Source organism: Anomaloglossus baeobatrachus, chromosome 3 (assembly GCF_048569485.1).
Source record: "Anomaloglossus baeobatrachus isolate aAnoBae1 chromosome 3, aAnoBae1.hap1, whole genome shotgun sequence".
In the NCBI taxonomy this organism is placed as follows: domain Eukaryota; kingdom Metazoa; phylum Chordata; class Amphibia; order Anura; family Aromobatidae; genus Anomaloglossus; species Anomaloglossus baeobatrachus.
The window spans coordinates 91,140,712-91,166,718 of record NC_134355.1 but is presented as its reverse complement, the minus strand read 5'-3'; the positions used below and the strand labels follow the sequence as shown (position 1 = coordinate 91,166,718).

The 26,007-nt window shown below is 42.6% G+C and overlaps 1 protein-coding gene across 5 annotated transcripts in view; it reads left to right on the top strand.

Annotated features, from left to right (window-relative positions):
* Nucleotides 1-26,007, top strand: part of PLCB4 (phospholipase C beta 4) — a 516,205-nt gene that overhangs the window by 381,182 nt on the left and 109,016 nt on the right. For all 5 annotated transcript variants that reach the window (XM_075339305.1, XM_075339306.1, XM_075339302.1 and 2 more), the window contains exons 16-20: nucleotides 2,742-2,821; nucleotides 7,738-7,822; nucleotides 20,118-20,208; nucleotides 23,556-23,651; nucleotides 25,343-25,443. In XM_075339305.1, coding sequence (XP_075195420.1) covers nucleotides 2,742-2,821; nucleotides 7,738-7,822; nucleotides 20,118-20,208; nucleotides 23,556-23,651; nucleotides 25,343-25,443 — 453 coding nt within the window. The remainder of the gene's footprint in view (nucleotides 1-2,741; nucleotides 2,822-7,737; nucleotides 7,823-20,117; nucleotides 20,209-23,555; nucleotides 23,652-25,342; nucleotides 25,444-26,007) is intronic.

Here is a 26,007-nt window from a genome sequence, read left to right as displayed (position 1 = left end):
GATATCATTAATATTTTATCGTCGGGGTCACGCCGTTAGTGACGCACATCCGGCGTCATTAACGGTATCGCAGCGTGTAACACTTACCAGCGACCTTAAACGTCCTCCAAAGTGGTGAAAATGGTTCACCATGGAGAGGTCGTCCTAAAACCAAAAATTGTTAATGGTTGTTTATAGATGTTGTTCCTCCTTCCTGCGGCAGCACACATCGCTGTGTGTGACACCGCAGGAGCGAGGAACCTCACCTTACCTGCGTCCCACCCGCAATGAGGAAGGAAGGAGGTGGGCGGGACGTTCGTCCCGCTCATCTCTGCCCCTCCGCTTTGATTGCCCGGCCGCTTAGTGACGTCACTATGACGTCGCCGTGACGCCGAACGCACCTCCCCTTGAGGGAGGGATTGTTCGGCAGTCACAGCGACGCCGCCGACCAGGTAAGTCCGTGTGATGCTGCCGTAGCGATAATGTTCGCTGCGGCAGCGATCACACAATATCACATGCACAACGGGGGCAGGTTCTTTTGCGTACGATATCACTAGCAATTGCTAGAAATATCGTAGCGTGTAAAGCCCGCTTTAGGCTTTTCATTGACTTCAGATCAATATTTAAACCCCTATGTGAGACAGCTGGTCTGATTTTAGGACATGTGGGACAGAAGAGGACTGAAGTGGCACTAGAACCTGGGAAAAATGGCAATCAGCGAGCATTTGAATGCACTCACACATCAGTAGGCAAGTCAACAATGAAGTCACTGACCAAGGTCCTCTAACTGAGGAACATTTCACTGGTGACGAAGATAGTACATAGTTTGGTCTTTTCTGTGGTCACATATGGATGCAAAACCTGGGCGATAAGGAAACAAGACCAAAAAGGAATCAACGCCTTTGAAATGTGGTGCTGGCGAAGGATGTTATCAATATCATGGAGGGCAAGTGGAACAAACAAATACATTTTGGAACAAATCAAGCCAGACAGGTTACTCGGAGCAAGGATCAACCAAGGTACGATTTGCCTACTTTGAACACACCATACGAAGCGGGCAATCACTGGAAAAGGACACATGGTCGGAAGAATAGAAGGAACAAGACGAAGAGGAAGATCACCACCCCAATGCTTAATACAATCAAGAAAATGGTGGAGAAGACCCTGGTGGATCTTTCTATGCTGCACAAGATCGATGTTCCTACAGATTGTTTATCCATCAAGTGGCCATGGCTCGAGATCGAGCTGAAGGCCATTAAAAAAAAGAAAGAAAGACATTGCAGTACATACATACTTCTATTTTAACTTCACAATAATAAGTGAAATACTGTATAAATAGTAACTGGGAAGTCATGTCTTTAAGAGATGCTTTTGCATTTACTAGAGATTGCACTTTATTTTTAAGGCTATCGTTTGGCACAACGTGCAATAAATCATGAGTTTAGTGTCCCTGTGCAGCTAACACCTAACATTTATATTTATCAACCTAGATAACTGAGCCAAGCGGACTGTATTTTAGTGGACATAGCGAGTACAAACATGGTACAAAAATATAAAAAAAAATCTAGAAAATGAGGCTGACGTTCTCCAATACTTCCAATACTTTTTTTACCTGCTGAAAATGTTGCTTTTCTCTAGAATCCTGTGTTATTTTTGTTCCTGCGCCTCTCTGTTCCTAAGACATGGCCTGTCCTCTGCGTGTAAATTTAATTTTGTATCCAAATGGACGTGGTCTTCAGTTTTTCTTTATGGGCATCCTCATAAAGGGGGCTTTACACGCAACGATATCGCTAACGATATGTCGTCGGGGTCACGGAATTCGTGACGTACATCCGGCGTCGTTAGCGACGTTATTGCGTGTGACACCTATGAGCGAGTGTTAACGATCAAAATTACTCACGTAATCGTTGATCGTTGACACGTCATTCATTTCCCAAATATCGTTGCTGGTGCAGGACGTAGGTTGTTTGGCGTTCCTGAGGCAGCACACATCGCTACGACGAACAACAACCTACCTGCGTCCTCCGGCAACGAGGTGGGCGTGTCGTTAATGTGGCTGGTCTCCGCCCCTCCACTTCTATTGGTGGGCCGCTGTGTGACGTTGATGTGATGGCAAACGAACCTCCCCCTTCAAAAAGAGGTTGTTCGCCGCCCACAGCGACGTCGCTAGGAAGGTAAGTATGTCTGACAGGTACTAGCGATTTTGCCCGCCACGAGCAGCGATTTGCCCGTGACGCACAAACGACGGGGGCGGGTGCTTTTACGAGCGACATCGTTAGCGATGTCGCTGCGTGTAAAGCAGCCTTTAAAATCACACTTCCTTGACTAACAAGTCTAAATTTATCTACAAGGAAGATAGACTATAGAGGTGCAGGAAAGAATGAATAGCAGCCCCAGATTCAGGAGAACAGCGACATTTATAGTAGGTGAAAAACCTTGCCAAATAACAGGTCCTCTTTATGCCAAACCATGGCCTGTGGCGCTGTGATTCATTACAATCTTTAACCCTAGAAGCAATTTAACAAATAAATCATGATGTCAGATGAGTAAATACAATCCCTTGTCTCTTCTTAGAAGTCATATTGGTCCTGCTGCTCTAATATCATTTTATTATGCTCCATATAATTTTATTGTGTCCCTGGATTTGTACGCTGCTTATGTAACACAAGCTGCCCGCTACAGTTCTCAGCATAATAACCCACTACGATTATTTTGCCATTAAAGACTCATTAAAAATCCTTTTTCTTTGGTCATTTTTAAAGGATGTAATACAAGCCATCAAGGAGACAGCGTTTGTCACATCGGAATATCCTGTAATCCTGTCATTTGAGAATCATTGCAGGTACTCAGCTACATTTTCTCTGTCGTTAGACATTGTGTATATTTTTTGTGAGTTTGTAAAGTGCAATATTTTATTTCCTTCTGTTCCCTGGACCTTACTACAAAAATGCAATCTATGTTCTATAAAGGGAAATAAAATCTGCAGATACAGTACAGACCAAAGGTTTGGACACACCTTCTCATCTCTAGAACAACTGTTAAGAGGAGACTTTGTGCAGCGGGCCTTTATGGTAAAATAGCTGCTAGGAAACCACTGCTAAGGACAGGCAACAAGCAGAAGAGACTTATTTGGGCTAAAGAACACAAGGAATGGACATTAGACCAGTGGAAATTTGTGCTTTGGTCTGATGAGTTCAAATTTGAGATCTTTGGATCCAACCACCGTGTCTTTCTAGAAAAGGTGAACGGATGGACTCTACATGCCTGGTTCCCACCGTGAAGCATGGAGGAGTAGGTATGATGGTGTGGGGGTGCTTTGCTGCTGACACTGTTGGGGATTTATTCAAAATTGAAGGCATACAGAAACAGCATGGCTACCACAGCATCTTGCAGCGGCGTGCTATTCCATCCAGTTTATGTTTAGTTGGACCATAATTTATTTTTCAACAGGACATTGACCCCAAACACACCTCCAGGCTGTGTAAGGGCTATTTGACTAAGGAGAGTGATGGGGTGCTACGCCAGATGACCTGGCCTCCACAGTCACCAGACCTGAACCCAATCGAGATGGTTTGGGGTGAGCTGGACTGCAGAGTGAAGGCAAAAGGGCCAACAAGTGCTAAGCATTTCTGAGAACTCCTTCAAGACTGTTGGAAAACCATTTCCGGTGACTACCTCTTGAAGCTCATCAAGAGAATGCCAAGAGTGTGCAAAGCAGTAATCAAAGCAAAAGGTGGCTACTTTGAAGAACCTAGAATATAAGACATATTTTCAGTTGTTTCACACTTTTTTAAGTATTTCATTCCACATGTTTTAATTTAGAATTGTGATGCCTTTAATGTGAATCTACAACTTTCAGAGTCATGAAAATGAAGAAAACTCTTTGAATGAGAAGGTGTGTCCAAACATTTGGTCTGTACTGTATATTAAGTATAATGCATAAAAACTGATCTAACTGAAAGTGCTGGGGTTGCCCACTGTTACGCTCACCGATGGTGATCAGGCCACTAGCTGGAGTGGACCTGATGGACCAAACGGGAAAACCAGGCTTACCCTGACATGGGAGGGGCTTGACTAAGCGCCAACCGAAGCAGATGGCAGGTGCCACACCGAGGGCAGTGACAGGGACTGTAGAAGCTGACTCCCAGGACAGAATCGGGCTCAGATACAGACAGGCTCAGGTACAGGCTGGCAGAGACTCTATCGTTGACAGGTGCAGCTGGGACGGCTGAGGCAGACAGGACCGCTAGGCAGACAGGCAGGTACAGAGGGCACAGCCGAAATAGGGTGGCCGGTTCAGGTAGGTGGACAGTGGTACAGGTAACAGACAGTAGGCAACGGTACCTGACAATTAGTTAGCTAGATGGTCATGCACTAATTAACTGACCATGTTGCTCAGGCACCTACCCTAGTGGGAGGATTCTTTGAGTACCTCGTGCTTCTCAGTGATGTGTTGAAAGGCACTTCCAGGAAATAGCACTCTGGCCCTTTTAAGAGCAGGATAGGAGCACACTCAAATGTCCAAAGCACATTACTGGAAGGCCTGTGTGGCATGCACAGGCCCCAAGACAGGAGGCAGGAAGTTCACACATGGAAGATCTCGGGGAAGTAGGAAGGGTGATGCAGTTCGATCACGGCATTTTGTGAGTCTGCATCCCTGCTGGGAAGAAGCAGTGCAGTGCAGGGATGCCGACGCTACTGTACTACCAACCGCCTCTTTTTCTCTACAATGACGGGTGAATAAATGACCGGCGGAAGGGGTGAACCTGGTGGCCGTTGCTTGTAAGCCTTTTCCCGGGACACATAATGGCAAATGGATCCTGTAACCGGGGTAGTCATCTTAGAGGAATCAGAAACACATAAAAATTCCTCATTCCCCTTGTTGGAATCAATGGTAGCCGACTGACAGGCAGGAAGCAGGACCTCATGGCAAGATGGTACCTCAGAAGACCTCGATGGAGGAGCACCAGTCAGATACTTTTTTTGGCATTGCTAATCACTACGGAACACATCACCAGATTTCCAGTCCAGAATAGACTCAGGAGCACGGAGCCAAGGTAGACCCAGCAGAAGCGGACAAGACAAGTTTGGAAGCACCAGGAAGGAGATCTTCCGAATGCGTATGTTACACGTGTAGTTCCGCAGCCTCAGAAACAAAGCGTTGGGTTTAGACAGCAGCGTTCCATCTAAAGATAACACCTTCAAGGGAATCAGTGCAGGGATGCCAGCGCTACACCCTTAGCAATTAGATTATTGTCCAAGATGGCAATCTGGTTGGATACTTTGTGCTACATTTTATTACATTTTTTATTTTAACAATCACCATGCATATAACAATGTACTGACTATAACCAAGAGGTAGGCGTAGACAAGTCCAGAACTTAATCTTAAAGGATTTTTTTAGCCACATTTTTACAAAGTATGGTCAAGGTTGCAAAATACGCAAAGAAGTACTCACCTTACCAGTGCACTGCTGCTCTTGTGTCCACTCGTCCCCGTTCTCCTGGCTTAGTGATGATGTGTCCACATGAAGTGGCCACTGAGAAGCACGTAATCTTCGAATGGAGAAGGAAGAAAAAGGGTTAAAGCCACAACTTCTAAATTAACTCTTTACTGCCAGAGCAGTGTGGAATAGGATAACATCTTTAAAAGGATTTCCAACCATAATACACTTTTTACAGCTAGCTGACAGAGGTGAAAAATAAGAAAGCTAACCCCTGCTATTGACTCTCCAAAGTATCCCAGGTCCTCTGACAGCCTCTACACACCTGGCTCCAGGGATGATGTGCCAACATGATGTATGACCACTGCTAAGAGGTCATAGACAGTGAGGAATGGCGTAAAAAGGAAAAATTATTATCTTTAAAACTGATTCTTTACTGTAAGAGCACTGTCGTTGTGACTATCCTATTCCCATATACATCATATTTGAGAGATCCGCTATCAGCTATCATGTTTTTGCTAATCAAAAGGAGAGTAAAATCTCTCCACATGAGAGTGTTTGTGATCAGATTCTCCTTTTGGTTATAAAGGATTTATTTGAGAGGACAGCTACTGAGTGGGAAATGACTTCAGCTTTTCGTCAGCAAATTATAAAAATCTGTAAAAGCCTAAAGAGAATTTCCTCATACAATAGATAAAAATCAAATTAGATGTCTAAAACGTTTAAAAAAAAAAAAATCCCCTCTGCAGCTCCATGTTTGTTACTGATTTACCCAATTTCCAGTTCCACATTTCAAGTAAAATAAAAGTGTTATCCCAGCAAGTAGGAAAGTTGTCATTACCCTTCCCCCAGTAATACTAGAAGGTCTTAATTAAGTGCTGAGGTGTGATGGGAATCACATTGAGAATGGGAGGTATAGCAATGGAAAGTTACCCCTTATTCATAGAATCAGGGGGAACTTACTGGCCGCTGATATCCCCAGTGCTCCCGAAACGAGACATCTAGATCTGTAGATTAAAGGGTACTTTTCAGGTGCAATATGCACCCAGGACCACTAGCAGTTCTGGGTGCATATTGCTAATCCCTGCCTAACCGTCCCTGTATACACTAGCATAGATACAGAGATTTTTAATAAAAGGATTTCTAAAGATCCTTTATGATTGCTAATGAGGCCAGGGACAAGTCACAAGGGGCGTTACTTCCCCTGGCTAGTCGGCCCTCTTAGCATGTAATCACATTCCTGTGCTAACATCCTAATGAATGCGCAGTGTCATAGGTGTCATAGGCATGGGTGCTCTCACATCTCTGCTGCCACCGCACCCGATGCTCGTTTTAGGCTCAGTGCACATGATCACAAGTCCCAGGACTGGTGAGCATGCGCACTATGAAGCCGGGTGTACGCGTCCTGGCTTAAAACTGGTGTAGTGCGTATGACCAGAAGTCCAGGGATGTTCCGATCATGCGCACTAAACCGAAAACCAGCTGTGGCAGCAGAGAGGTGAGAGCAACCATGCCTTTTGCGCTGCGCATTCATTAGCATGTTAGCACACCCGCAGGGACGTGCTTACATGCTAAGGGGGCTGACTAGCCAAGGGAAATGCGACTAGTCCCTGGCCTCATTAGCATATCAGAAAAGATCTTTAGGAATACTTTTTCTAAACATGCTAGGTTACGCAGGGATTATAAATATGCACCCAGAACTGCTCTTGATTCTGGTGCAAATTGCACTTGATAGGTTCCCTTTAAGGCTCTGCAGAGCCATGCCTTGAGTGCACCTGCTCTACCTCTGCTTCATAGTCTGTAGGGCTGACGGACAAAGCCAGAAATTGGTAAGTTATCTTCCATCCTATGGATAGTGGATAATTCTCAATTGTGGAAATACCCCTTCTAAATGGGCTGTCCATCTTCCCCCCCAAAAAATGTTCCAAATAGTAGTGATGGTTTGAACATAATAAAATTATGCATACTTACCTGCTTTGACACTCATAGATCTGTCACTTTCCTCTCCAAAATGACATCCTCACCAGTATTTCTCAGGCAGTTTCAGTGACATCATGTCCCAGTCACATGACCACTGTAGCCAATGACAGGCTTCAGCGGTGACGGAACTTCATCAGAACCATCAGGCCTGGATGCACACCAATATGCATCGAGTTATGTTCTATCTATGGCTGCCACATCCAACATTTATTTAGTCAGTCTCTTTAAGAAGTTAAATTACACTACTATTTTGAAAAAAATAAATACATTTTAGCATCAGGTAATATTTCTTTTAAGAATGATGTCTGTGATTCATGTTAAAACTTATATTTTAGCAAATATCAACAGTACAAGATGTCCAAATACTGTGAAGAAATATTTGGGGATCTCCTACTGAAGCAAGCCCTGGATTCCCATCCGGTATGTGATCACTTTGTTGGTCGAGACGAAAAGTTGTCTTTTTTTTTTTTCTTGTACTGTCGTTCACTTCATTGTAGAAGTTGCAGAGTATGAAGCTGAGAAATATCGTTCATTCCCACAGGAATATGTCACTGCATTCAACAAGCAAGGCAAAGGAAAGCATGCTCAGCTCACTCATGAAGTAAAAACCTTGAGCTTTACTGCCACCTACTGACACAAAAATAATTTAAGCTATACATAGGCGTGAAATGGCTTTGACGTGTCAGACTATGCTGATGCATGCGGTTCAATAATTCTGTGTATTTTAAAATGTGTCATATAAACCTTTTTTACTTGGGATGCTAGGTCCAGTCCATAAGACTAAAGGCATGATTCTGGCTTTTATGGGTAAATATACAGTGGCATGCAAAAGTTTGGGCACCCCTGGTCAAAATGACTGTTATTGTGAACAGTTAAGCATGTTGAAGATGAAATGATCTCTAGAAGGCATAAACTTAAAGATGACACATTACCTTTTTATTTTAGGTAAAAAAAAAAATATTTTCAACTTTTAAATTTTAAAATTACAAAAATGGAAAATGCACAAGTTTGGGCACCCTGCATGTTTAGTGCCTAGTAGCACACCCTTTGGCGAGTATCACAGCTTGTAAACACTTTTTGTAGCCAGCCAAGAGACTTTAAATGCTTGTTTGAGGTATTTTCATCCAGTCTTCCTTGGAAAAGTCTTCCAGTTCTGTGAGAGTCCTGGTTCGTCTTGCATGCGCTGCTCTTTTGAGGTCGAGACACAGATTTTCAATGATGTTCAGATCAGGGGACTGTGAGGACCATTGTAAAACCTTCAGCTTGCACCTTTTGAGGTCGTCTATTGTGGATTTTTACGTGTGTTTAGGATCATTATCCATTTCTAGTACACATCCTCTTTTCAACTTCAGCTTTTTACAGGTGGTGTTATGTTTGCATCAAGAATTTGTTGAAATTTCTTTGAATCCATTCTTCCTTTTAACTGGGAAATGTTGCCATAGGCTGCAGCACAACCCAAAGCACGATTGATCAACCCCTATGCTTAATGATTCGCGAGATTTTTTTTTTTTTAATTCTGTGCCCTTTTTCCTCCACACATACCTTTGATCATTGTGGCCAAAGAGTTCTATTTTAATCTCATCTGTCCACAGGACTTTTTTCCAAAATGCATCAGGCTTGTTTAGATGTACTTTTGCATACTACTGATACTGACTTTTATGGTTAGGACGCAGGAGAGGTTTTTTTCTGATGACTCTTCTATGAAGGCCATATTTGTGCAGGTGTCTCTGAACAGTAGAACAATGTACCACAACTCCAGAGTCTGCTAAATCTTCCTGAATGTTTTCTTGCAGTCAACTGGGGATTCTGATTTGCCTCTCTAGGAATCCTACGAGCAGCTCCCACAGAAATTGTACTTGGGCTTCCAGACCTTATCTTCACCTCTACTATTCCTGATAACTGCTATTTCTTAATTATATTTCTAACTGAGGAAAGGGTAACTTGAAATCAATTTTCAAAATTTTAGCCGTCTCTAGCTTTGTGGGACTCCACTATTTACATTTTCAGAGTGCCAGGCAGCTGCTTAAAAGAACCCATGTCTGCTGTGTTTTGGCACAAGGTTAGAGGAGTCTGGGTTTTTATGAAGCTGTGACACTTGCATCACCTGTCCTAACAATGATAGAGGTCAAGTTATAGCTCTAACAGGCTTATTAAGAACTGAAACCTTGGTCAAAGGTATCTGAGCATACAAATCTTCAACTGTGTGCAAACTTTTGCTTTTGTCCATTTTCCTTTTTACTTCATTTAAAAATTTTAAATATTCACTTTTTTTTGCCTAAAATACAAAGGAAATTTGTCATATTTAACTTAATGCCTTTTACAGATCATTTCATCTTAAACTTACTTAACTGTTCACAATATCAGTCATTTTGACCAGCGGTGCCCAAACTTTTGCATGCCACTATACAATCTTAAGACGTCCAATAATAACCTTCCAATCCTGCCCTTAGTCTTCCAATACAGATTGTGCACAAACTACACGCTGTTACTTGTTGTTGCACAGACACGTTTTTGTGGAAATTATGAGGCTTATGTAAAACATGATGCAAATAGATCTGTTCCAGTGTCAAAAATGCCTTAATTTTAAGGCAAATTATCAAAACATTTAATGATTTTAAAGTTTGTGAAATTAAAAATGTACATCTAATATAGTCCATGTTCTAAAACTAACTTGCCATTAATGCCATCCTGTAGAAAGCCAACAGATTATGCACATATTAACTTTGTATATAATAGTAAGGCCGTATTCATCATTAGTTTTGTAGGTGGGATGAGGAGAAGATCAGGTATAAAACTTTTTGAAAGCTACACATCCAGTTTAGACATTTTTTGATTTTCAGCATCTTCATGTATGGATTCTTGACAACATCTGTGATGTAGTACTATACTATATAATATAACAATATAGTACAAAAAACTCTTATTCACACAATAAAATCAGCTGAACCCACCCATCTTAGTAGGATCAACTGACTAATGTGTATGAGGGTCTCCATAATCTTCCCCCAACGCAAGAAGAGGGAAAGCAAAAACATAAGATCGGACATGTTGGATTTCATCTTATCTAGATTCTTTGGTTCTTCGGGAGAGATTATGCTATCATAAGGCTTAGCCAGTTAGAAAATTCTTTACAATTATCTCAGTCAGGCTTTATCCTGTGTACCTTTTTTGCACAGATTTGTTCTAAGCATAGAATGCTATTGGGCATTGAAAGGGAATCTGTCAGCAGGTTTTGGCTATGTACCGAAATCTGAGGACAACATATTGTAGAAGTTAAAACACAGAATTCAACAATGTGTCACATGCCACCTCCAGTTTTATTGTTTATTCAAACTGAGTGTTTTATCACTACGACCTTATCATTGCCGTGACTAGCTGACTTGTGCCATGTAGTCAGACTCTGCCCCCTCTAGTGTTTAGCAGCTCACTGTCTATAGCATTGTACATTGATAGCTTGGTGTGGGTGGGAGCAGCATTTTCAATCCTGCTGCATGGCTAAATCTAAAAACTTTGATTGTGTTAGAATAGCTGCACCCAGTAATCTAAGTGATACATTTTTGGAATCAGGGTCTCTTTGCCAACATCATGCTGCTCTCAGATGAGGTAGCAAAAACCTACAGACGGATTCCCTTTAATGGGTTATCCCATTACCAAAGTACATTTTAAATGATAGATTTTGGAATAATAATACATTTCAAAATTGTGTTAAACATAAAATATTCCTGTGATGAGATAATCCTCTAAATGTGCCCCCGCTATCTACTGTGTAATGGTTGTGTGCAACTATGCAGAGCTGCTCTAGTTCAAGGCCAGCAAGGCAAGGTTTTAAGTTTGCGAGTGTAATGTCTTTACTGTCAGTACATGTCCCTTCTGAATTATAAAGTGCTACGGAATATCTTAGTGCCATAGAAATAAAAATTATTAGTATTATCATAAAATTATTATTTGGTGTGGTATGTACTGACTAGGAACTGGAGCAAATCTGCATATCAGACACAGCCATTACACAGTACATAATAAGGAAACATTTAAAAGATTATACAGGAACATTTTTAACATATCCACTGTAGAACATATTACTAATCCAAGATCTACTAACAAAAATATACTTTGTGGAACAAATCCTTTATATAGTGACTAAACTTTTTTTATGCTATTGTCCTCTAGGAAATTTTTCATATTTTTCATTACCATATTTTACTTTCTTCTCTCCGAAACACTACATTGCAGTGCCCAATTCATACTCTTTTTTAAGATTCTTTGAACTGCTGCTCAGCTTGAGCTGTACACTGTACTCAATAGTCTATGTACGGCACCTTCTTTGTCTGATATAATAGATGGCCAGGGCATGATGATATCTTGTATTCAGTAAAATAACCCATATTCCCTTAAAGATGCGGTGATTGATACACGTTCCTGTTACGGTAGTGACAGGGAAGTATAGTGCATGATGCGACACAACAAGAGGTACATCGGGGACACTTTAACAACGGTGGGCCCTAGTGCTAGTGAGGGGGCAGAAGAGACACCTCCTTTACTCACCTGCAGATGTACACTACACTCCTAGCTAGTCCCTATACAGCTTCCGCACCTGTTGCCAAACAGGATACCTGAAAACCTGGCAGACCCGGTAATAGCCCTGGCTAGTGAACTGGCAGGTGAGGGATGCTAGCCCAACCGCTGCACTAATAAAACACAGAGGGAAGGAGAGACAGAGTTCGGGAAATGCAACAACAGACAGCTGCAGTGTGTTAACAACATCTGAACTGAAAAGAGGGGGGTGGGGAGGAGAGTCACAGGCAAACCTGAACCCGGCATACACCCCCAAAAATTTATTAAACATATATCAAATAATATACAATACAAAAACCAACACAAATGGGTGCTCAGCAAAGAATCCAAGTAAGGGGGGGGGGGGGTACAGTATTGCAGGACAGAGCTACATCAATAGGGTGGGTATAAAGTGCAAGTGCATAATAGCAGCAGGGTAATGATATGTGATAAAAATATTCCAGGCCCACCGCTAGAGATAAAGTGCACATAGAAAATAGTAGTCAGCCAGGGGGGCCAAGAGCGTCATGTAACAGAGCACTCACCCATAATCCCCTAAATATCCTGCAATGTTGGTCCCTCCAAGACCCCTACGCGCGTTTCGCGCACCAAGACTGCAGCCTACACAGCAACTTGGAGAGAGGGCTCCACCTGCTCCTTCCAACCCCAGGCCAAGCATCCAAATGAGTAAGAATAACCAGCACCCTCTACTGGGAGCAGAGGGTATATATAGGAACCGAGAGTGATCCAAATTGGAAACTCCTTTTAAGATAATGAGAATGCTTGCTGGCAAGGAATACTGACATTAACCCTCTCCTCCCCAAAGGAAAGGGAATACTTTTAATCTGCAGAGTCTCAAGGCAAAGAGACTCTGGCCCAGAACCTGTCACTATTCTGTACAACAGAGACAAGACCATGACAGTTCTCTTAGAATTTAGGAATTGGCACAAATATAAGTTCGTTAACATGGAGTGCTTTGTCAGGAAGTCATCAACTCCCCTTACCCTTTACCTGAACAAGTAATATCTCAGTAGAAAGAGAAGACCTGTGATAGGCACATCTGGTGGTGGCTAATCTACCTTAAAAACAAAATGATCAGGAATATTAAAATCCAGCATGCAAGACCCTTCTTTTTTCTTCCATTTGCCATCAGTGGAGAGGTGGGACTCTCCCATATACCTTACTTTTTGGCAGGTCCTGTGGATTCAGACGGCATTCATCTGATATCTGTGGGCGCCTTTACTGAACAGGAGGCCTGACAAGTGTATTATACGTTAATGTGTGCATATCCTGTTATCTTTTAAATTCTTTCCTATGGGGTTACACCATATTTTTTCAGGTGTCTATCTAATCTAGGCACTCATTGCTGCTTCTATTGCATCATGTCATTTATTGCATAGCCTTAATGATTTAGTTATCTGAGCACTGGCCTGTCATTGAGTTCTTGTTGGCACTTGGGCATATCTCTCAACATTGCTCAATAAACAATATCGCAAAAAATGCTCAGTAATGGGAATCTGTCACCAGGTTTTTGCTGCCTAATTTGAGAAAAGTATAATAGAGGGGCAGAGACCCTGATTCCAGAGATATGACTTACTGGGCGTCTTGTTTTAGTGTATAATATTCATTGTTTTATCAGCTGAATATTATACCTAGAGGACTAGTAAACCTGCTGCCATGTAGTCCAACTCCACCCCCATGTTGATTGGCAGCTTTCTGCCTATGCACAATGTAGGCAAAAAAACTGATAATTTGTGATGTAGACGGGTTTAAACAGAGCTCAGTATTCATAGAACTGGCAGGTGTGCAGCAGATAACCAGTCTGTAATCAAAATTCCAGCTCTCGGTGTCTCTATATCATGCTGCGCTTAGATGGGGTAGCAAAAACCTGTTCATCTACACCAGGGTTGTCAAACTCATTTTCACCAAAAGCCACATCACCAATATGGTTGTCTTCACAGATCCGCTTGTAATTGTAAGGGCTCATGCCTATCTCCATTCAACACAGTATGAGCATCGACTGCAATGCACAAATGGATCAGGGCTAAGAAGAGCGCAGTCCCTGGATAAGAGATATATGAGAGCTGTCCCTGGGTTGTAGAGCTGTACGAGAGGTGCACCTTTTAATTAGGGCTATATGAGAGCTGTCCCTGAGTAGAAGGGCTGTACAACAACTGTCCCTGGGTAGAAGGGCTATACAAGAGCTGTGAGTGAGTAGAAGGGCTATACGACAGCTCTCCCTCGGTAGTAGGGCTATAAGAATAGAGCTGTCCCTGGGTAGTAGGGCTATAAGAGAGCTGTCCCTGGGTAGTAGGGCTATAAGAGAGCTGTCCCTGGGTAGTAGGGCTATACGAGAGCTGTGAGTGAGTAGAAGGGCTATACGACAGCTCTCCCTGGGAGGTAGGGTTATAAGAAGAGAGCTATCCCTGGGAGGTAGGGCTATAAGAGAGCTGTCCCTGGGTAGTAGGGCTATAAGAGAGCTGTCCCTGGCTAGAAGGGCTGTACGTGAGCTGTCTGTGGGTAGTAGGGCTATATGACAGCTGTCCCTTAGTAGTAGGACTATATGACAGCTTTGTCTGAGTACTAGGACAAGGGTAGTAGGGCTATAAGACAGCTGTTGTTTGGTACTACAGCTAGGGTTATAGCACTATCCAAGATCTGTTCCTGGGTTGTAGGGTTAAAGGCGCTGTGTATGTACAACCCCAAATCCCACAATAGGCATCCTCCCAGCTTTGATCACCTCTAAAATCCCACCACAGGCATCCCCAAAAAATGACACACTCCACAAAATTCCACCTCAACCCCCAGCAGTACACACACCCAATATCCCACCACAAGCATCCACACTTCCAAAATCGCACCACAGGCATCCCCCCAACATCGCACACACCTCAAACTCCCTCCAAAGGCATCTACACAGCATTATAGCCCCTAAAGTCCCACTGCAGGCATCCCCCAGCATAATACTCCCTCCAAATCCCATTGCAGGCATACCTACAGGATTATACACCCCCATAAATCCAATCACAGTCATCTTCCAGCATCACACCCTCTTCCCAAAAATTCCACCACCGACGTCCTCCACCCCCTTAATTGTTCACCCCTTAAAATCCTATCAGAAGCGTCCCCCGTGCATTGCTCACACCTCAAATCCCACCACACATATCATAGACCTCCAAAATTCCACTGCAGGCATACGCATAGCTTTGTGGATGCACAAAATCTCAGCACAGGCATCCCCCCGCATCAACACTCATCCCTACAACATCACGGCACCCCCAAAATCCCACCACAGGAGTCCTGACAGTATTGTATATCTTCAGTATCCCACTACAGACATCCATACAGCATGGAACCCCTCTAAATACCAACACAGGTATCCCCACAGCATTATAGACCCTTCATATCCCACCACAGGCATCCTCCAGCATTGTACAGCCCCCAAAACACACCAGAGGTGGTTCACCCACATTATAGACCCTACAAATACCACCAAAGACATGCCCCTGTGTTATAGCTCACCGAAATCCAAACACAGGCATCCACCCAGCATTATAAACACCCCTAAACCTCACCACAAGCATACTTAAACCAATATAGACCCACTTCCCTTGCCCTTTTTTACCTCTAGCTTCTCATTGATGCAGTAAATGAGAACTGAAGATGGGGCGCGCACGTCACATCTCTCATGAGTTCCATTCACGCCACTGAACGGCGTGCTGGTCTCTGGACTGGAAGGAGCCCATACATTCTAACATCTACCGTTTGTACTGCACATGGCAGCCTCTTTAGCACATGCGCAGTTCAAACTGGCGGAAATTTTTTAAAAATCACAAACAGTGCTTTTTTCTGCCAGGCGCTATGGACGGCAGAGAAAAGCACCCGGGTTTTACCAGCAAAATAGCTTGCGGGACACATAAAATGATGTGGCTGGCCAGATTTGGCCTGCAGGCCTTGAGATTGAAACCCTGTGTAGATTATACACCTTTTATGTAATGCTGACTGGTTCCCTCTTCCTGGTAGGCATTACCTGATTATTTTTTTGAGGGGTATGCCTGGGAGTAACATCACTTGCTTTTTACTTCCTTACCACTATAAAGCACAGTATGACTTCATTGCTTCTTCTTGACCTCATTATATCTTTTTTTCCAGAAAAAACAACTATTTTTATATCTTTTCAATTTAACTCAATCACTAGACGTTGTACTTCCTAGTCCTGCTCAGATTTATAGTCCATTAGGTTTTGAAACTGAACTCAGTGGACCTGTTCAATTTTTGTAGTCCTTGAGGCCTTACGTATGTGGTGTAGGTCAATATGTGTATATTTTGGTGTACAGATACCTGTATTAGCAAAATAAACTTTCAGTCGTATGGTCTAAAGATTTTTCAAGAAGGTGGTACAGTGCAGCCTGACCATGGTGCCTTACAATTTATTATTTCTTTTAATATCTTTATTTATTTTGCTTAAACATGGTGGAGAATCACAGAGAGGGATAAAAATCCAAACATTATTATTATTTATTATTATAGCGCCATTTATTCCATGGCGCTTTACATGTGAAGAGTGGTACATAATAGGGACAAGTAGAATAATAATAAACAATACAAGGCACATACAGGTACAGGAGGAGAGAGGACCCTGCCCTTGAGAGCTCACAGTCTACAGGGGATGGGTGAGGATACAGTAGGTGAGGGTAGAGATGGTCGTGCAGTGCTATAGTGGACTGAGGGTTACTGCAGGTTGTAGGCGTTGTCGGAAGAGGTGGGTCTTCAGGTTCCTTTTGAAGCTTGTCAACGTAGGTGAGAGTCTGATATGTTGTGGCAGAGCATTCCAGAGTATGGGGGAGGCACGGGAGAAATCTTGGATGAGATGGTGGCAAGAGGAGATGAGAGGGGAGTAGAGAAGGAGATCTTGTGTGGATCGGAGGTTACGTGCAGGTAAGTAGCTGGAGACTAGGTCACAGATGTAGGGAGGAGACACGTTGTGGATCAGACACATTGACAAGCCTTCAGCTCTTGTAGCACAATGAAAAAAAGAGATTATATCAGGATATAAAATGAATATGATATTACACAATTGTGAACTGGAAAGTGCTTGATTTATTGTAAAAATTCCGGGCCTGCTTTGGGATATTCAATTGATTATGCTTATGATTATGACAATTCAATGATTCATAATTATGAAGCAAAAGAAAAAGACAGTTTACTAAAGAAACCAACCTGGGAGAAAAGAATCAAAGACAGTAAGAGAGGCACCAAAGAGGTTGAACAAAAACAGGAAAAAAATGTAAGGGAGTGGAGTGGGAGTGGGAAGGGTATGGGGAAGGATAATGCAATGATGATGAAGGATGCTATAACAGCCATAAGACTGAGTTGATATTTACAGTTATAATCTGTTTAAAATGGAAACCTGTAAATTGAAAAACTGGATTTGTTTCAAACTGATAAAAGCGTATTTTCAGAATGAGTGCGATCCAACAGGTGCAAAGGCTAGGTGCAGGCGGGTGTTTTATTTCTCATCCGAAAATTAGATCAATTATGCTAATCACACTCTGATCAGAGTCTGTGTGTTCCAGTTCTCTCTGATGTGCAGTCAGTCCATGAAAATTGGACTATCATCCAAGTGTGGTCCGATTTTTTTTTTTTTTTCCACAGACCCATTGACTTGCATGGCCAAGTGCGATCCAATTTACGAAGCCAACTCAGGCTTGTGCACAGCCCAATAGAATAACATTGGTCCTAGTTCAATCCAGTGTTTTGTCGGATCGCACTCAGACTTAAGCAGGCTTTACACGCTGCGACATCGCTAGCAATTGCTAATGATGTCGAGCGCGATAGCACCCGCCCCCGTCGTACGGCCTATATATGGTGATCGCTGCCGTAGCGAACATTACCGCTATGGCAGCGTCACACGCACATACCTGCTCTGCGACGTCGCTCTGGCCGGCGAACCGCCTCCTTTCTAAGGGGGCGGGTCATGCGGCGTCACAGCGACGTCACACGGCAGCTGTCCAATAGAAGCGGAGGGGCGGAGATGAGCGGGACGTAAACATGCCGCCCACCTCCTTCCTTCCGCATTGCTGGTGGAGGCAGGTAAGGAGATGTTTGTCGCTCCTGCGGTGTCACACACAGCGATGTGTGGTGCCGCAGGAACGAGAAACAACATTTCTAAAAAGCAGAAAACGATTTTTTATTTCAGGACGACCTCTCCACGGCAAACTATTTTGCCCTCTTTTTCGATCGTTTCAGATCGCTCTTAAGTTTTGCACACTGCGATATCGTTAATGATGCCGGATTTATGACAGCACAGACTTGGTGGTCATGTAATTGCCAAGTTCTACAGGACCATTTATGCTTCTGTTCTCTACATAATGATCACTGAGTTCTCTGTAGCCAGCAATGGAGAAGACAGGAGCGGTAATAAACCGCTTCTGTCTGCCACCTGGAAAGAAAACCCAGCTGTGTCAGCTAGAAACTGGACCTAGTTCTGCTTGATAGCAGCAGTTTTAATCTTGCACTGTAAATTTACAATAGTGAAGGATTAAAGCCTCGAACAAGCTTCGCACTTGGTTATCTGTTTAAAAAGCCTTGATGTTAAAAATTTCTGTTTTTACTGAATATCATTGTTTAGAATAGTGCTGTCAACTGTGCTATTCAAACAAAAGTACCTAGCAAGAAAATATTTTTAACTGCAAACATATATACATTTGTGCTTCCAGTTTTGGTATAGTTCAGATATTATAGTTTTAAGCCTCTTTATATGCAACTGGAACTAACATGTAAGATGGCATAATGTGGAAAAGCATGTAAATCTACTGATCTTTAACTTTAGGGTACGGTTCCACATGCGTTTTACACGGACGAGTGTGATCCGATAAAACATTGGATTGCTCTCACTCTAGTGCAAAACTATGGGGCAGTGTCCATCTGCGATTTATTTCTCATGCCGTAGCGGCATGCAGAATGATTCGCAGCATGATGCATTTGGAAGTGAGTCTCGGCTCACACCCCCACCATACATGTCTATGGGAGCGTGTGAAACATCACACTGCACTCTCATGTCATCCGAGTGCAGTGCGATATACGCAGAGACAGGCAGCGGAGGAGAGGGAGGAAGTGTTATCTCAATCTTCTCTGCAGCTGTGATACGATCGCAAGATCGCATCACAATCGCATGACCCTCGGCTGACGCTCGCAGCAGAGGGTCATTAACATAAAGATGTATAGGACCACGTGTCAGTGAAACCATTTTATGGAGGCAGCCTGGTGTCTGATGGCTTTTCCCAGAAATGTCCCGCAAGTTTTTGTGCAAACTGCCCCAAAATTATTTTGCAATTAGCGTAATAAAATTTCACCTAATGTTTTAAGTTTGTGGTCAGGCAGCCGTCCTACAAAAAAAGAAGTGACAACCCTTTAATTGTATTTCTTGTACTTCTCTGTGAGACGCACTGAGCAATGTACACTATGTTCCTTAAGGTTTATACCCAATTGTTTGTATTCTTGCAGAAAGTCATTCAGTTAGGCTATGTGCCCACGCTGCGGATTTTGCGCGGATTTTGCCGCGGATTTGCCACGGATTTACCGCGGATTTTCCGAAAATCTGCAGCAGCAGCACTTCCAAGCCATTTCAATGGCATTTTGGAAATGCTGTGTCCATGCTGCGGATTTTTCCGCGGCGGATTTGCCGCGGATTTTGATCCGGAAAAATCTGCAGCATGTCAATTATTGTTGCGGATTTTGGTGCGGATTTTGGGTATAGAATGGGGAAAAAAAAAATCCGCATCAAAATCCGCGGCAAATTCGTGGTAATCCGCGGTAAATCCGTGGCAAATCCGCGGCAAAAAAAAGGTGTGGATTTGACGCGAAAGTCGCGGATTTTCATGCAGAAAAATCCGTAGGTACATTCTACCGTGAACACATAGCCTTAATGGAAAAGTGGGTTAAGTCAGTCAGTGTGATCAATATCTTTCCAGCACATTAAGCAGAGTACAGTCTAGGCTATAGCTATGTACTAGTGTGTGCTACAGTACCACAGACACAGCCGCATTACCACTGGAGCTCTGCACGCCTGCATGTTTGCACTATTGTAAATGACTTTCAAGGAGCGCGGTGACCCAGGAGAGAATAATTGCATTTGTGGTGTTTTCTTGATCCTATTTTTCAGCTGGATCCTGGGAAATCGTTACCTTCTCCAAATGATTTGAAAAGAAAAATTCTCATCAAAAACAAGCGTCTAAAGGCTGAAGTGGAAAAAAGTATGTGCTCATATATACTTCTGGTATTCTTTCCATTGCTACATAGATTACTATGCCACGCTATTTGTGTGGTTAAATTGGTTCATAGTTCTGCAATACCAGTGGACATCACCGGTATCAATAGAAGTGACACTAATTAATTATGTTTTACTAAAAATGCAAAATCCACACTAAAGCATAGTTTCTGTTTGACTTAGAGAGGTTGTCCACTACTTGAACATTGATGACCTATCCTTAAGATAGGTTATCAATGTCTAATCTGCTGGGGTCTAAAACGCCCACCCCCGCCGATCAACAGGTGGCCGGAAATGCTAAGTTCTGGAGCTGCTGTCTTCTGATAATGGCCATGGCCGGGTTCTGCACATTATTATCATTTATTATAGCGCCATTTATTCCATGGCGCTTTACATGTGAAAAGGGGTATACATAATAAAAGCAAGTACAATAATCACAAACAATACAAGACACAGACTGGTACAGGAGAAGTAAGGACCCTGCCTGCAAGGGCTCATAGTCTACACATCCGCCTCCTATGGCTTTCAATTTTTTGTGGATTGAGTTGAAGCTTTTATTGGGAACATTTTCTATAATATTTTGGACCACATTTATCCTGTGCTCTATGCTGAGCGCTTACATCGATGTTTATGTGTAAACCTCTGAAATTTGTGATTCAGATGAAACCCCTAACAGAAGATATCCTATGGTGAGGCAGAAGGAGTCATATTGGACTGTGCATGCCTATGATCCGGCGGTGTCCATCTTTTCAGTGGTGCATAAAGTGCAGTCAACCAGTTTTGCTAAAAAATGCAAAATCCACACTAAAGCATAGTTTCTGTTTGACTTAGAGAGGTTGTCCACTCCTTTAACATTGATGACCTATCCTTAAGATAGGTTATCAATGTCTAATCTGCTGGGGTCTAAAACGCCCACCCCTGCCGATCAGCTGTGTTCAGTTCCGGCAGCGGGTGGCCGGAAATGCTAAGTCCTGGAGCTGCTGTCTTCTGATAATGGCCATGGCCGGGTTCTGCACAATATTATAATTTATTATTATAGCGCCATTTATTCCATGGCGCTTTACATGTGAAAAGGGGTATACATAATAAAAGCAAGTACAATAATCACAAACAATACAAGACACAGACTGGTACAGGAGAAGTAAGGACCCTGCCTGCAAGGGCTCATAGTCTACACATCCGCCTCCTATGGCTTTCAATTTTTTGTGGATTGAGTTGAAGCTTTTATTGGGAACATTTTCTATAATATTTTGGACAACATTTATCCTGTGCTCTATGCTGAGCGCTTACATCGATGTTTATGTGTAAATCTCTGAAATTTGTGATTCAGATGAAACCCCTTACAGAAGATATCCTATGGTGAGGCAGAAGGAGTCATATTGGACTGTGTATGCCTATGATCCGGCGTTGTCCATCTTTTTAGTGGTGCATAAAGTGCAGTCAACCAGTTTTGTGCACTTCTGAAAAGGACATAGCTGAACAAATTCCAGACACAGTCCAGAGTAACTCTGCTGCCTCATTACAGTGAATGAATCCCTCAGGAGTTTCATCTGAACCCAGTCATTTGGAGATTTAGATGGAAACCGCAATGTAAGTGCTCAGTGTAGAGCATGGGATAAATGTGATCCAATATGTTATGTAAAATGTTCCCAATAAAAGTTTCAACTCAATCCACAAAAAAAAAAAAACAAGTCCCCACTCAGGTCTGTCATGGAAGTTTAATGGATTTTCACGTTACTGGTAACACAACGGCATTGGAAAAGCGCCATGATTCCCCCAATAGAAATCCAGCAAAACCTCCTCTCCCAAATCCAAATGCCCCCTCCTTTTGAGCTCTACAGTGAGCCTACACAATATTTATCCATGTTGGACATTACTGTAATGAATAGAGCTTAATTTGCAGCTTGCGTGTCTACAGAAGCACAAGCTGTGCACAATATACTGGGCACTACAATGTACTGGGCACTAAATGTTCTGAGCACTACAACATACTGGGCATTACAATGGCAGATTTGCAATTTTCACTCGGCAACATCCATTGCTACTTGTTTCTGGAAACACCCATGGAGTTAAAATCATCACTACACATGTTGATAAAAAAACATGGCGCTAAAACAATATTTTAGTGAAAAACAATAATTTATTTTTTCTTCATCACCCAACGGTATAACATTCTATGATGCACCTGTGGTATTAATTTGCTCACTACACCCCTAGATTAATTCATTAAGTAGTGTAGTTTGTAAAATGGTATGACTTATGGGGGGCTCTGCTGTTCTGGCACCCCAGAGCCTCGCCTAGTGTGACAAGGCACCCTCAAACCATTCTAGGAAAATCTGAACTCCATTGTGACGCTCCTTCCCTTCTGAGCTTTCCACTGTGCCTCAAAGGTCGTTTTCAACCACACATGAGGTATTGACATACTCAGGAGAAATTATATAACAAATTGTACAATTCGTTTTCTCCTATTACCCCTGTTGAAAATTAAAAACTTGAGGCCAAAGTAACGTTTTATTGGAAAACATGATAATTTTACCTTTACAGAGCCCAATGTTATAGAATTCAGTGCATAACCTGAGGGCTAAAAATGCTCACTACTCCCCTAAATGAATTCTGGAAGAGGTGTAGTTTCCAAAATGGGATCACTTGTAGGGGGTGTCTGCTGTTTTAGCATATCAGGGGTTTTTCATATGTTACATGGTGTCCACAATCTATTCCAGCCAAAATGGCACCCCAAAATTCAAATAGCGCTCCTTCCCGTCCAAGCCTCGTTGTATGCCCAAACAGTAGTTTTATCCCACACATGGGGTATTGGCGTAGTCAGAAGAAATTCTACAACAAATTTTACCTTCCATTCTCTCCTGTTACCCTTATGAAAATCAAAAAATATCTATTCTATCTAACTATATCTTTATTTTATTTTTTTTTGTGTGTTTGTATATGTTTATGTGTATTGGGCCGTTCAACTCTTTGCTTTGGGAAACATACTGTTTGTTCTGCTGCCTGTGTTTCAACCATCTTATTGAATAATTTATTTGTGTAGATATGTTTTTTGGTGCGTTTGCGTTGCATAAACTTTTTTTGGCCGTTTGAATATATTTATGTCACATATTCTCATTTGCTAGGTTATACTATATAAGCAATAGAAAATTAGCGTCAAGCATAAATGGTAAAGGCTGAACTAAGCAAAACGAAACCTACTTTTGAGTTCTATTACCATTGGCTGTCTACATTGTCGGTCAGTCACTTAAATATTGGATGCTGATGGAAACTATATAATATTTTTCTTTATTTTACTATGTGGCCATATACAATTATCATTTTTGTCAACAGAACAACTGGAGGCTTTAAAAAGTGTGATGGAGGCCGGGGAGACAGTGGCTCCTGCTAGTATCCTTGAAGATGACATCGAGGAAGAAACTGAAAATGGTATAAATACATTAAATTGTGTGAAAAAAATTTTTTACGTTTTTTTGTGTTGTATACATGCTTCTTGTGTTTTATAGTGCTCTGACACTAAAGGATTTGGGCCGTCACAATGTCTGCCCAATTCCCTATAAGGCTACTTTCACACATCCGGTTTGAGCAGTGCGGCTCAATCCGGCTGTGAAACCTATGCAACGGATGCGGCGAAAACACCGTATCCTTTGCATGTTTTTACATGCGGCCCGTCCGTTTTTTTCCGGTTGCGGCACGCTACTGAGCATGCGCAGTGGAAGAAACCGCATGCGGCGGTCAGATGCGTTTTTTTCTGCATCGCGCCGCATCCGGCGTCCATAAGCATGCATTGAAAAATGTGCCGCAGCGGCCGGATGCGGCGCGATGCGTTTTTTTTGACGGAGCAAAAAACGTTGCGGGCAGCGTTCCATCCAGCCGCGGCATCGGCTAAATCTGCCACATGCGGCAAAAACCGGACCGAACGCAAGCCCATGCGGCACAATACGGCACTAATGTAAGTCTATGCAAAAAAACCCGCAACCGGCAGCAAAAAAAACGGTTGCGGTTTTTCTGCAGAGCGTCGTATTGTGCCGCAGAACAAAAACCGGATGTGTGAAAGTAGCCTAAGTGACAGGAGGCTGAAATGATTCAATTTCTGTCCCAAAAAAATGCTGAACACAACACTGAAAGTCAGCTTAGTGTTTTGCAATAATATCTGCAAGCAGAAAGCTTCTATGTTGTATTCGGCCATTGCAATGAAAGCTTGTCATTGCTGGATGACGTCAGGGGCTTTCAAAAGTCTGATGGGGAGATGGGACATGATTTGTATCCTCTCACCAATCCTATTCATGGGTTGAACTCGATGGACTTAAGTCTGCCTTCAACCTTAAACACTATGAAACTATTTGAGCCGATCCCTGGTAATAGTGATCCAATGGTCAACCGCAGGCATCAGAGCTCTATTATCTGAAATCGGCACACAGAGGAAAGCTGGGATGCCATCCCAGCTTCTTCCTGAAACAAGAAAAAAATAAATTAAAAATAAATAAAAATAGTAAAACGTTTAAAAAAAAAAGGATAAATTACAGATAAAATTATAATGAAAGCAAATCTGTCATCAGGTTTTTGCTACCTCATCTGAGAGCAGCTTGATGTAGAGGCAGAGACCCTGAATCCAACGATGTATTACTTAGTTTACTGGGTGCTGCAGTTCTGACACAATCAGAGTTTTTTTTAGATTTAGCATGTAGTAGAGCTGAAAAAAGGTAACCCCGCCCACCTCAGGCTCTCTGTGTGCTATATTTATTGACAGTGAAGTGCTTATCAAAAGAGGCGGGATTGTCGGACTAAAATGCACAAGGTAATGTAGTCCAAGCAATGATCAGACCCTGGTGCTAAAACAATCACTGCAAGTAAACAACAGCATGGAACTTGATAAGAGAAGCTATGTTGAATTCTGTTTGAACCCCTGCCTCATCCTGTCTTCAGATTGCATAGCAACAACCTGCTGACAGATTCCCTGGAAAAAAGTACGGTGACTGTTTTTGGTGCATTTAGGATCTGCGAGAGGAATACCAAGGATAAATATGACTTTCAAGATTTGAAAACTATTTGTGGAATTTAAAAAAAATATTATTCCCTGGAATATTCCTTTAAGTAATGTCTTCGTTCTTCTATATCAGCTGATCAGGAGGAGGAAGCACACCCTGAATATAAGTTTGGAAGTGAGCTCTCAGCTGACGACCTGAGCCAAAAAGAGACTGCAGCCAACAGCGCAAAAAAGGTAATATTCATTTCTTTGTGTTTTTATTTTTTTTTATTGCAGTGCAGTCACACAAATAAAACCTGGTTATAGCTGGATGACCCATTCTGTCCACGCTGCGGAAAATGCGCGGATTTTGCCGCGGATTTCTCGCGGAAAAGCCGCGGATTTCCCAAAAATCTGCAGCTCAGGCACTTCCTAGCCATTTCTATGGCATTTTGGAAATGCTGTGCCCATGCTGCGGATTTTTCCGCAGCGGATTTTGTGCGGATTTTGATCCGGAAAAATCTGCAACATGTCAATTATTGTTGCGGATTTTCATCCGGATTTTGGCTTTAAAATTGGGGAAAAAAAAAAATCCTCACCAAAATCCGCATCAAATCCGCGGTAAATCCGCGGCAAATCCGCGCCTTTGAAAAGGTGCGGATTTTGCGGGAAAGCCGCGGATTTTGATGCAGAAAAATCCGCAGCTACATTCTCCCGTGGACACATAGCCTAATGGGAAATTTGTAGACGGAATAATTTGTTTCCCTCTTTCACACAGTAGATTTACTTGTTGCAAAGGTATCCAGATTACTATATGGC